The sequence below is a fragment of the Bos mutus genome, chromosome 3 (assembly GCF_027580195.1).
Source record: "Bos mutus isolate GX-2022 chromosome 3, NWIPB_WYAK_1.1, whole genome shotgun sequence".
NCBI lineage: Eukaryota > Metazoa > Chordata > Mammalia > Artiodactyla > Bovidae > Bos > Bos mutus.
In genome coordinates this window covers 20,034,122-20,047,019 of record NC_091619.1, presented here as the reverse complement: position 1 = coordinate 20,047,019, position 12,898 = coordinate 20,034,122, and the positions used below count along the sequence as shown (strand labels likewise).

General features: G+C 53.7%; 2 protein-coding genes across 3 annotated transcripts; both read right to left on the bottom strand.

The window, feature by feature from the left end:
* Positions 1-1,182: 1,182 nt before the first annotated feature.
* On the bottom strand, positions 1,183-7,700 carry RAB25 (RAB25, member RAS oncogene family). Its single transcript, XM_005898716.3, has 5 exons — positions 7,402-7,700; positions 3,987-4,182; positions 2,620-2,813; positions 1,905-1,985; positions 1,183-1,527 (listed from the first exon to the last, which is right to left on the bottom strand). The coding sequence occupies exons 1-5, from the start codon at positions 7,442-7,444 to the stop codon at positions 1,400-1,402; spliced, it is 642 nt and encodes a 213-aa protein (XP_005898778.1). The 5' UTR covers positions 7,445-7,700; the 3' UTR covers positions 1,183-1,399.
* A 1,117-nt stretch (positions 7,701-8,817) lies between these two features.
* LAMTOR2 (late endosomal/lysosomal adaptor, MAPK and MTOR activator 2) lies at positions 8,818-11,958 on the bottom strand. Of its 2 annotated transcripts, XM_005898714.3 has the most exons (4): positions 11,776-11,953; positions 11,332-11,494; positions 9,257-9,346; positions 8,818-9,021 (listed from the first exon to the last, which is right to left on the bottom strand). In XM_005898714.3, exons 1-4 carry the CDS (start codon positions 11,841-11,843, stop codon positions 8,965-8,967), a joined length of 378 nt encoding a protein of 125 aa, XP_005898776.1. In that variant the 5' UTR covers positions 11,844-11,953; the 3' UTR covers positions 8,818-8,964. The 2 variants fall into 2 exon arrangements, with proteins under 2 accessions (XP_005898776.1, XP_005898777.1); XM_005898715.3 differs by lacking the exon at positions 9,257-9,346 and having other exon boundaries at positions 11,776-11,958.
* Between the last annotated feature and the right edge of the window lie 940 nt (positions 11,959-12,898).

Below are 12,898 nucleotides of genomic sequence, written 5' to 3'. Positions count from 1 at the left end.
GCTAGTTTGGGAAGGTAGCGTCTGGGGTGGGGAGGGCTTCCTCTTCCCTGCTCGAGGGTGCGGGTGGGGTAGGGTGGGTGGGGGGAGACAGCCCTGGGGCAGGGGAATGGTCTCTCCACTGTAGAAAGTAGAGTAGGATTGTGGTCAGACTTAATCTGAGGCATCTAGTGAAGACACGTTACAAATCCACCAGGAAAACCATTTCAAAAGCAAAATAAAGGCGGGAAACAAAACGGACCCATGAATAATCAAGTCAAAGTGATGTTGCACAAAATGCAGAGAAACCAAGAAGGGGAGGGTTAATGTATTAAATGTGCTATTAAGAACTTAATTTTATTAAAAGTATTATTACTTAAGGCTCAGGCTTCTTTCTTGGCTTGTTGGTCAGAACCACCTTAGGGTGAGTGGGGTTTTCTCTGGTGTCATTCTGGGTGACCTTGCTTACCTTGCATGAAGTGGGTGGCTCCTATCTGTTTGCTCTCCACAGCTCCCTACTTGGGTCTCTAAGTACTCAACCCCTCTTTTCTCTCCATTTACCTCCTTCTATTCCTTGGGGCACCATGAGACCTCATTCGACCTTGCCTTGCAGAACAGGGGAAGGCGAGGCAGGGCCACCTAGACCTTGCCTGGAAAGCCAGCTTCCGGACTTGATGGAGAAAGGGCTGAGCTGAGAGCTCGACCCTCCCATCAATTTGCACCAGATTCAATCCATCCCTACACCCCACATCTTCTCTTCAGGGTCAAGCAGAAACCTGGATGGAAGACAGGCCTTCCACCTCCCAGGCTTAAAATCCCTTCCCCAGCACACACAGCCTGGGCTGGCCCTGACTCCCCTTTTCTTAAACATCCCCCCTGCCTCCTCCCCTCACCCCTGGCATTGGAGTGACCTCAGCTCTTGGCACCAGGGCCCAGGGCACCAGATGGTACCCGCTGATGGTTTCCTTTGTCTCTCCTTCCAGATACCCCCTCTCTGCCATGCTGTGCTCCCTCTTCCACCTGCCCTGGGGGTTGGCAGAGGGAAGGGCGGGCACCTCCCACCCCCTTGGCACTGTCCCCAGACCACAAGACTCCAGAGACAGCTGGCCCTGGGGGGCAGTGGATACGGTGGTGGGGATGAGGGGAGGGAAAGGGGAACAAGGACTCAGAGGAGGGCCCAGAGATGAAGAGGAGGCAGCAGGATGGTCAGGCTTGATATAAAACACAGCTTTATTGGAGGGCCGTAGTCTGTAAGAGGGGGACCGATAATAGAGATCTGGGGGCAGGGAGGGGCACATGAAGACCTTAGAGCTCTGCAGGGTTGTGGACAGGGACTGGCCCCTCTGACATCTGGACCAACAGGGCAGAGAAAGCTCCTGGAGCTGGGCAGGGCTGGGGGGCACCGGAACACAGTGGGGGCAGGTCAGAGGCTGATGCAACAGGCCCTCTTCTCCCCAGGACCCAGCTCCTGCCCAGCCGGGCCACTGCCCAGGGTGACGGCATTGGTCCGGGCGTTGTTCTGCCTCTGCTTGGACACCTTGGCGAAGATCTCTGTGAGGGCAGAGGGCAGTGATCAGGGCAGATGAAGATTAGGAGCCCACCCTCCCCATACACACTCTGCGTGCCCCTTTCTGAACACTGGGGGTTTTGCTGGAAGGAAGAGGAGTTTGGGCACCTGGGTCCCGTCGACTTACGTGGGTGGAGCGGGACTAAGAATCAGCTCCCTGGGAGTGTGGCCTTCTGGTTCTTTCCCTAAGCTCCAGGGGTGGGGGTGTATGAGGGAGGCTCTGAGGAGGCTGGGGGGCCCACAGAGGGGATGAGGAATCGGCTGGGGCGGGCGAGGGCTGGGTGTCTGCGTTCCTCCCCCTGCCCGCAGAAGCCTCAGGGGTGGGATGGCGGTGCCTGTCGAATGGAGGCAGGGGCTCTACCTTTGAGGACAGTCTCAAAGGCCAGCTCAACATTGGTGGAATCCAGGGCCGAGGTCTCCAAGAAGAGCAGCCCATTGTTTTCTGACAGAGAGGAAGCACACCGTTAGTTGTGAAGGGTCAAGACAATCATATTCACTTCACGTTTTACCATGTACGTTCGTTACGCGCTAAACCCTTGGCATGTGTGGCTCATTTAAACCTACAGACAAACTGGAAGGTAGGTCTAAATACTATTCCTCTCTTTTAGAAGAGGAAACTGTAGCCCAGAAACAGAGAGAACGAACAAAGAACTTGCTTTGTGTCCCACATCTAGTCACTCACCAAGAGACATGGGCTAGGCCACGGGACCCCACAGCCTACACCCTTAATCCCTGTATCCTGCTGCCTCTAAACCCCAGAAAGCTCCTGGGGAAAGTGTGACAGGAGGCAGTCAAGGGAAGCCCATCTGCCACACTTAGGATCTCTGAGCACGGCAATGTGGGCTGCCTTAAAACCAGCTATGAATAATTGCCCATAAAGACAGGGCAAATGGGTGGGACATAACGAGGGACACAGGGTCACTGAGGGGAAGGTCTAGGAGATTCTGAGGCAGGCAGAATGGAAGTGGGGAGCCTGGGGAGGAAGTCCAGGCCAGAGCCCTACAGGGGGACCAAGGGCTGGGATTACATTGGCAGAGCAGCCGGAGGGGTCCGGCTGGGTTGTGGTGGGCTCTCACCAGCAAACATGCGGGCTTCCTCAGTGGGCACCTCCCGGGACTGGCTGAGGTCACTTTTGTTACCGACGAGCATGACGACGATTGTGGCCTCGGCGTGGTCGTAGAGCTCCTTGAGCCAGCGCTCCACCACGGCATAAGTCTGATGCTTAGTTAGGTCAAACACCAGGAGGGCCCCCACAGCACCACGATAGTACCTGGGTAGGGGGTTAGTGGGGTGGACAGAGGCAAGGTCAGGGCCATCAAGTCTAACCTCTTAGGCCAAAAGCCAGAGATGAGCACCAGAGACAGGGAAATATGAAGATTACAGTCCAGAGACCCAAAGTGCACAGGGCAGTCCAGAGCTCCCGTGTCTGATGCTGAACGCCCTCCAAGGATACTGGTCTTGGAGTCTCTGAAGACTCACCTCCCTTCTCCAAAACCACAGGCTCCCTCCTCCCTCCTAACCCCTCTGCTGCCTCTGGTCTTTGTTCTGATGTTAGCCACAGCTATCCACGGATGTATCCAGGGCTCTGGTCAAACTAGCTTCTTGGATGCCCAACACCCCAAATCTCCCTCACATAGCTCCTTGACCCCCAGTGCTTTTCTCTCATGGCCATCTTTCTAGAACTAGCTGAATCTTCCTGACCATCTGAGGCACCCTTACTAAGTATCCAGTCTCACTCTTGGAAGTTTGATAGCACTTCTTCAGACTGAAAGAAAGTGAAAGTGAAGTCACTCAGTTGTGTTCAACTCTTAGTGACCCCAGCAGGTTGGTCTTCCCCACTCCTGACTCGCCGATCAGCACCTCCTGCAGCCTCCCAAGGCTCCTCCATCCATGGGATTTTCCAGGCAAGAGTGGGTTGCCATTTCCTTCTCCAGGGGATCTTCCCGACTCAGGGGTTGAACCGGGTCTCCCGCATTACAGGCAGACGCTTTACCCTCTAAGCCACCAAGGGAAGCCAGACAGTTGCTGCTGCTGCTAAGTCACTTCAGTTGTGTCCGACTCTGTGCGACCCCATAGACAGAGCCCACCAGGCTCCCCCGTCCCTGGGATTCTCCAGGCAAGAACACTGGAGTGGATTGCCATTTCCTTCTCCAATGCAGGAAAGTGAAAAGTGAAAGTGAAGTTGCTCAGTCGTATCTGACTATTAGCGACCCCATGGACTGCAGCCTACCAGGCTCCTCCGTCCATGGGATTTTCCAGGCAAGAGTACTGGAGTGGGGTGCTATTGCCTTCGTATATAATTATTCCCTTTGTACTGAGGTTTGTAAGAGTCAAGTAACCAGTCCAAGAGTGATGAATATGCATAAACAAAGCCACAAAACCCCCAACTCCCTGACTTCCCCAGCACCCCAGCACCCCAGTACACCCCCAGCCCGGGGCTCACGCCGACGTGATGGCTCGGTACCGCTCCAGGCCAGCCGTGTCCCAGATCTGAGCCTTGATAGCGGCGGTGCCCAGCATGACAGTGCGGGTGGAGAACTCAACCCCGATGGTGGTGCGGCTGTCGTGGCTGAACTCATTGCGAGTGAATCGGGACAGCAGGTTGGTCTTCCCCACTCCTGACTCGCCGATCAGCACCACTGAAGGAGTGGAGAGATAAGGACTGAACTTAGAGGGTCTGCCCATCAGAAAAGACGAGTAGCTCAGAAAACTGAGGAGGGAGCCAGGTCTCCTGGCAGAGCCATGCACGCACGCTCAGTTGCGTCCCACTCTTTGCCACCCTATGGGCTGTAGACTGCCAGGCTCCTCTGTCCATGGGATTCTCCAGGCAAGAATATTGGAGTGGGTTGCTGCGTCCTCCTCCAGGGGATCTTCCCGATCCAGGGATCTAACCTGCGTCTCTTAAGTCTCCTGCATTGGCAGGCGGGTTCTTTACCACTAGCGCCACAGGAAGCCTGGCAGAGACAAGGGTCTCCAACTCTACATGATGTACCCACCCTGGGGCAGAAGGGATGAGAGTCTGAAACAGGCTGAGGGGCTTCAAGGGTTCTAGGCCTGGCCTGTTGCAACATAGCGGCACACATCAGCCCAAGAATTTGGTGAGGGGGTGATGTCTATGGGCTGTTTGTGGATAGTGGCGTCCAAGGGTTATGAGGTAACAGGGAGGGTAGGGGGTCTGTGTGTGTGGGGGTGCACATTTCTGGGCGAGAGGATCTGAGAACATGGGCGTGTTTCTATGTATACAAGCTGGAAGGAGAAGTGGGCAGTTTGTGTGTGTTTGCGAGGGGAGAATAGCAATATGGGTGAGGACAAAGTTGGCAGCTGACACTTCTGTGGGCGGGGGAAAGGTATGGGGGTATGTGTGCAGAAATTAGGATCCCGTTATCCCCAAGAAGGGGCAGTCTTGCATGCTTCAGACCATGGAACTGGATGTGGGGCCAGTTATGCATGGCTTCAGCAACTTATTATTCTCTTTCTGATGAAAAAAATGGGAATAACAATTTTATCTGTGAGTTGTTGCAAGAAGTAAACAAGATATTGCCCAGGATATAGTGAGTGTGCAAAACTGTTACTGTCATTATTGTTGGTGGTGAAAAGTGAAAGTGTTAGTCACTCAGTCGTGTTCGACTCTTTGTGACCCCAGAGACTGTACCTTGCCAGGCTCCTCTGTCCATGGGATTCTCCAGGCAAGAATACTAGAGTGGGTAGCCATGCCCTCCTCCAGGGGGTCTTCCTGACCCAGGGATCGAACCGAACCTGGGTCTCCTGCGTCTCCTACATTGCAGGTGGATTCTTTACCCACTGAGCCGCCTGGGAAACTCGTTGTTGGTAGGCTGGTGCTTTTACCTTTAGGTTTTCATGGACAAGGATACACCAGAGGGGCCATGAAGAGCCTTTGGGTTGAAGGGCAGGATCCAGGGCCCTGCCTTACCCACTGTGAGTGAGCTAGGGGCTGGCATTAAAATGTGGGGGCTGATGTTAAATATAACCCATAATCCACTGGCCCGGAGCTACCCAGGGTGGTTCTGGAAAGGCCAGCTGGTGCCCCAGGACTGGGCACTGCATAATCTGGGCGCTGGTCCCCACTCACCCTCTGACTAGCTATATGACCCTGAACAAGTGGCTCATCTTTTCTGGGTCCCAGTTTCCCTGTTTATTAAATCTACAAAGGCTCACTCCAACTTCAAAAATTCCTTATTTGTGTAGGATAGGGAAGAGCTGGGAGCTGTATGGATGTTTGTAGGTAAGAGGATTTATGAACATGAGTGTGTGTGTGTGTGTGTCTCTGCTATTGGGAACCTCATCCCCATCTCATCCCTCCCACGAGGTGGACTCTGAGCCAGGGCTTTGAGTACTGACTGTGCAACCTTTTGAAAACTATTTGTTCTGTGTCTTATCCTCTGAAAAATGGAGATACTAATAGTTAACGTTTTTTGAGCCCCCTCCAGTATGCCCGGTACCCTCCTGAACGTCTGAACTCATTTAATCCTCACAACAATGCTACAAGGCAAGTACCTCTATTAGGATCACCCCATGTTTACACGGGGTGGGTGTTCAATGACTTACACAAGATAACACAGCCAGTGTGGTAAACGTGAGCTGTGCTGCCCACATGAGCCTTCCAGGGAGGCCTTGCCCTCAGCCACAGGAAGTGCAGGCAGCACCCAGCCTTCAGCTGTTGCTCCTTCAGCATCTGCTTCTGAAATTGAGGCAGCCTCACCTGGGCTCATGCCTCTCCCTGGGCTGCCACACCCAGTGCGCAAAGAGAGGGGAAACCCAGAGCTGCTCGCCCATGGTCGAGGCTTTGTGTTCCTGCCTTGCAGTGTGACTTCTCCCTCTGCCCAATCCTGTGTCCTTCCTCTTCCTTTCACTGCTGTTGAGCCACAATAAACATCTCACACCCCAAACTTCTCCGGGTCTGCCTCTAGTGACCCTAAATTGCAATAACTCCTAAGTGGCGGGGCTGAGATCTGAACTCGGTATTGCCCCAGTCTACTGTGACCCCTTACCTTGTCTCCCTTCCTGGGAAAAATGCTGGGAGTACAGGTTTCCCAAGCCCTGGTCTCCTGAGAGTCCCAGCTCAAGGGAGGGTGGAGCTGAGGCTGGGAGGGTGGAGTGGCTGGACAGGGAATCGTAGCGCTGCCAGTCCACCCTGCCCTGAAGGAGGTGCGGAGGTGGGGGTAGGGAACACACGACTGGCTAAACACAGGGGCGAGATAAAGGAGCAGGAAAGATACATGCAAACTTCCAGGGATAGCCTAGTTAAACCCAGTTCCTGGTATTTGAGCCCAGGGGGTCTGCCAAGGGACAGACCAACGAGCCTATGGTGCTGGGAGTTCTCCAGATTCTATTAGACCCTGGTCCCGATTCATATCTTCCCTGTGTCTTCCTCCAGCCCTGTATGGTAGAGATCTTCCTATCTCTCCTTTGCTGTACAGCTGCCCGGAAAGGTGACTTTCTTCCTCTTAAGTCTGCTTGTCCCTCCTTCTCAGGAGGGAATCCTCTCTGAAGTCTCACCTCCATCTCTTGTGCTGCAGTGGCTAACTCTTCCGAGGGACTGGGGCTTCCCTTAGGAGTGGGGCAGAAGAGCCTGACTTGCACCGTTAAGGAGTGATCAACATTATTTACTTCCGCAGAGCATTCTGGCAGCTCCAGGACTTTTGCTCCTGTAAACAGACCCCCACGCCCCCCCCCCCACCCCTACTCCTTAAGCTTTCTTTCTGATCTGAAGGAATGATGAGCCCTGGGAGGGGGGCCCTGCTAATTGATTCAGAAACAGGAAGGGGCCCTCTGGCTCTGCTGTTCTCTTCCTGGGTCTCTCTCAGGTATTCTTCTTTCTTTATGGACCCCCGACTCACCCTTGAAGACAAAGTTATAATCTTCCTCGGCTCTGTTTCCCATCTTGGCTCCGCATGGAGGGCACAAGTATCTTCGAGGGCAGAGGTGATGGGTCTATGCGTTGGCTCAATGCCCTCAACTCTCAGCTCTCAAGACACCTGGATCAGTCCTTCCTCTCATTGAGAGTAAAGAGACTTCTGCAGTGAGAGGGATCGAGGGCTGACTTTAGGCTAGCCAGGGCCTAGGGAGGCTCAGTTCTGGCAGGTGCAGAGCTGTAAGGAATCTGAGAGGAAGGAAGCTGAGAACAGGAAGAGTGAGCGGCTGGAGACCTAGAGCCCAGGTGGGTGGAGAGATGATGACGTCAGACAGGTTAGACAGGTTGGGTTTCTGCTCTCAGCCTGGGCTCTTGCAAGCAGGTGAGCAGGCTCAAGGGAATGACAATGGGGGCAGCTAGGACAGGGACAGGACCTTCGGAGAGCCAGCTGAGGACTAAATGTGCGTTGCTAGGCTCCTGGGACCTGTGGCTGGGGAGTCCCACCCACTAGTGAGAAATAGTCCTTCAGGGAGCAAGAAACTACACAGCCTTCTGCTATTCCTTGGAACCGAGTAGGGGTGGTAACTGGGGGCACCAGAGGAAGGGCTGTGGGGGGAGGGGCTGGGGTCACCCCACTGCAGGGCAGAGCTCGGGGAGGGGCATCTTGGATGCAGCAACTTCTACCCTTCCCTGACAGCCTAGGACCTGGGATGGGCAGTTTCTCAACCTGGGTGGAGCTGGGACTTGCAACCTACCAGCTTCCCTGGGATGAGTCCCTTCCTACAGCACTGGGAAAGGTCCAGCCTTGCTCTAAGGACTCTGGACTAGGGGGAGCTGGGGCAGAAACAGCCAGGTGCAGAGACGGGTCTCACTGTTGGGCCAGGACTTCTTAATTGTTTCTACTCTTTCCCCAGGACCTGAAGCTTCAGGGCAGATACTTCCTGTGTGCAAAGGACTTCCTGATCTGGAGAGGGGTCTGCGTAAGCTTGTGAATGCCCAGAGAAGAGGGAAGGGGTGGCCCTCGTAGGCCACTAGGGGGCACACTCCCAATCCCAAGAGTAAAAAAGGGGCCCCCCAAAGTTGGAACTGAAGGACACTGAACTCCCACAGCCTGTTCTCTCTTCATCCAACACGACCCCCACCAGCCCCTTGTTCCTCTTGGCTCACTCCCAAGGTTTTGACAAGCAGGTGGGTAAGATTCTTCTCTGAGTGGCAGGGGCCTGGTGAAGTCACAGCACCGAACCAGCCAAGGGAGCCTAGGCACCTCTGCCAAAAACCGTGTGGTGGTTGGGGGTCTCAGTGGTGTGGGAAGCATCCTAGCTGAATGCGAAGAGCATGATGCACAATCCCTGCTCCTTCCTCTCTCCTCTGATTCCCCCCATCCAAGCAAACAGCCAAGACATGAGACAGCAGTTGAAGTTTATTCTTGGGAAGAACAAAGTCCCCCCACTCCAATCTCCTGCAACAGTCCAGGAAGGTTTCCCCGGGGAGCCGTGCCCCACCACATGGTCATCTCACTCTTCTGAATCCCAGGTTCCACCAACGCCCATTATGATGCTGCTACTTGGGTGAGAGGCTCCTCCAAATACTGCACCAAGGCCTGGGCCTGTGGGAAAGGGAGGAGAATCCAGTCCCACAAGGCCTGCCACCTGAGGGATCTTAAATTCAGGTCTACTCCTACCGCTGAGCCCCCAGCCCCTAGCTGCTGCCTGTGAGCCCACCCCAGATGTTGACTGGGTGACATGAGAAAGACTCTGGGAAGATGGTGGGGATGGGAGTGGATACAGTGATGGAGCATGAAGGCTGAGCCCAGGGGTATACAGGAATGGGCACATACACACCTTGGCCTTGAGCATTCCGAAGCCAACGGTCTCCTTGGCATACATGCACAGTAGCAGGTTGGCCACTCTCGTGATGGCTACACGGCCCTCCTGGTGGGGGTGGTATCAGGGGATGTGATATCTGCTTGCACCCTTTGCCCCTTCTTTCCCCAAGGGCTCCTCTTGAGAAGGCCTGTATCTTCTTTTCATGCCTCAGGCAGGGCAGGAGCTTCCGCTGGGGGACTTTAGCCACAGCCCTGAACCTGAAGTCCTGAGCCCATTCTAGCCTCAGCACAGTCACCTACTAACCAAGTTACCCGAGAAAACTCCATCTCCTAGAAGCTTTGTTTCTCTTTCTATAATCCCTACCTCACTCCAGTTGGTGAGGCTGCTAATACACAGGAAGGAGTCCGGTGTCTAAAAGGGCTGTCTAGATGGTTGATGTTATTATGGTTTCACCCCCAATGACACTGTAAGGGGAGAACACAACCCAACCCAAACGAGTTCTCCTCGTTTCCCAACATAATATTTTTCAAACTGTAGGTTTGCCCCAGGGCTAACTAGCCCCAGATCAATTAAGAAGGTTGATCAGCATTAAAAGAGAAATAAAGTGTATTGCATACCGCAAAGGAAGTACTATTTCATGAAACTTTTGTTTTACTAGACTCTGACTGAAAATATATTTCTTATGGCTGGGTTGTGGTCAAGACATTTGAAAACTATTGCCCTTATGGCACCAGCTCTAGGCCAGGGACCCTACGACTCATCATTTGAACTGGCATCTGGTTCTGAACTCCCTCCTTAACTGAACTGATTAAGGAGGGAGTGAGGAAGAGGTAGGTGGCTGAGTTGCAGTGGAAATCCTTCCAGGAGAATTCACTCTTGGGGGGCCTTTCCAGTTTGGTTCAGCAAATTTTCACTAAGTATCCACCATGTGCTTGGAACCAGGAGTTGTGCCCTCTGCCTCTCTGGCATCATCCTACTAACCTCTCCCATTCTCATGCTACGCTAGCCACTTCAACCTTGTTATCCCTGACCAGGCATTATTCTGCCGCAGGGCATTTGCATTTACTATTCTATCAGAAATGTTCTTAACCCAGACAGCCACACGGCTTACCAGCTTCCTTTAGATGGATCTTTGATGAGGTATCACGTTTTCAGCGACGTTGTCCCAGATACACACATCCTCTCTATCTTACTTCCTTGCTTTTTCTCGATAGCATTTTCTTCTAATTTTTACATTATTTTATTTTTTTGGTAACGCCACATGGCTTGCAGGATCTTTGTTCCCTGACCAGGGGTCAAACCCGGGGGCCCCTGCAGTGAAAGCACCGAGTCCCAACCATGGGATCACCAGGGAAGTCCTCCCCTAGCATTTTCAATACCTATACACTACTTTTTAAACTTACATAGATGTGTTACAAAACATATTCATGAACTTATTTTACAATAAGTTCACACGTAAGACTGTAAGCTTCATTAGGGTGGCAGTTTTTGTCTGCCCTGTTTCCTACTTTTCCCCTAGCCCTGAGAACACTGCAGGGACATAAAAATATGTTGACTGGACAGATACAAAGATGTATGAGCCAGTTTCTGTTTCCAAGAAGTTCACAGTCTAATGGCCACTTCCCCTTTCTGGACTTCATGACCTTTCTCTGTAAAGTGAATGGACGGCAGGGTCTAGAGACTCTGCCACGCTTCTGGGTCTGTTAATCTCAGATGACAACACTTTGTGTCTGCATATCGCTCTACAGTTTATATTCACCCTCTCCTTTGATCACAAGAACCCTGTGTGCATGGTGTGGTGGAGGAGATTATTGTTTTCACCTTGGAGGTGTGGTCAGAAAACTCAAAGAGGTTAAATCACTTACCCAAAGTTTCACCAATGCTAAAACCAGAACCCCAGCCAGACCTCGGTTCCAGGACTTCTTTCTCATCAATACATAGGGTCCTGCCTATCATAAATGCTGCTGCAGACCAACTCTTAGTACTATCTTCCAGACATCCTGTCCCTGGCCCTCCAACCATCCAGGATGGGGTCCAGGTTGCCCTTTGGGATCCCCTTAGGGTCAGAGGAATGGATCCCTTCTTCATACCATGCAGTCCATGAGGATGAATTTGAGATTGTCTTCATTAAACGCTTGGTTTCCGTTCCGGTCGTAGGCCGCCCAGATGTTACTGGCGATGGCCGCGGTGACCCGGGCGTCTGTATCCCCATAGCCGGAGTAGGCCAACAGAGATCCTTCGTTATTCAGCAGCCTGGTGAAGAATCAGGAGGGATATCAACGTGCTCAAGAGGGAGTCAAACTCCTCGGTACCCATCCCAATTCCGCCACTAGGACTGAGTGTGTCCTGGGACGTGCCCAGAGCACCCAGCACGTCGGTTTCCTTTTCAAGAGGGGCTCTCCGTCAGATTCACCTAGTTGCTGCCCCCTCTGCCACCTCCTCCCTTCCCAGAGAGCCTTCCCCAGCCCTCCCTCGGAGAGTCGCGCGCTGCCCCACGCCAGTGCTCGCCACCCGGCTTCTCGGTCCGCACTCACAGGGTGCTCTGAACACCTCCAGTGTTGGCCTGGCTTAGCACCTGGGTCAAAGCCTTGGGACGCAGCATGCCTGAGGCTCCTAACTCGGTTTTTGCACCCAGAACCCAGAGTTTCTAATTGCTGGCCTCCGCCAGTCGCTTTCCGTAGTCCAGCTGCCCTGCTCCGGAACGCCCTGGGAGTTGTAGTTTCCGGGCCTGATTTCGTGGTTCCGACTCAACCCTGCCCCACAGCGGTGAACGCTGGGAATTGTAGTTCTCCGCGGCTTCGCGAGGCACCCTGGGAACTATAGTTCGCCTTTCCAGTGCGACCACGCGGTTATGCGGGGAAAGAGCGGGAGTGAAAGGACAGTGGCAGTATTGGAAGGACATTTAATCCCCTCGGGCAGAGGAAAGTCATATCCGCATGACAAGTAACGATTCAGTAATTAAAAGAAAGTAAAATCCCTATATTTGTCAGGCACACCTTTGGTTACTTTTCAAAGCAGTTTTCTACATTATACAGTTTGGTGAGATGAGGCAAGAGATACTGTTGAGGAAAGCAAGGTTCAGAAAGGCCGCGCAGGCAAAATTCAGGTCTCTGGAACTGTACTTTGTAGACTTCGTGCAAGCCACTACTCGCAGGGGAATAAAGTCAGTCCTAGAAACGAGGTTTTGGGTGGACATCCAGGAGTAAGAAAAGTCAACCTCAAAGTCGGGATAGGTCTCAGGCCTGGAAAGGATTTGGGCTTCCGGAGAAAGGCCAGTTATCACAGGGAACGGAGATAAAGCGGCGACACAGAAAGTCCTTTGTCCCGAAGCTGGAGTTACCCGCGGAGGGGCGGGGGCAGCTTTGGGCCCAGGGGGCACCTCGGCTCGGCTCCGGCGGGCTGCGTCGGGCTGTGGTCTCTCGCGGGGAATTCGGCCCCCGCCCCGCAGTGACCGACACGCCCCGCCCCCGCCCCGAACCCCTCGGGGGCTGCAGCCCTGCAAGGCCCGGTCCAAGCCGACGGACCCCGGGCTCAGCCCTGGGCGGACCCCACTGCAGTGGCCCCCCCAGTCCGCCCGGGGCGCTGTGGCCGTGGCGGGTCCGGAGGGGGCCGGTGAAGCCTTGGGGAGGGGAGGGGACAGGGGAGTGTTGGAGGCGC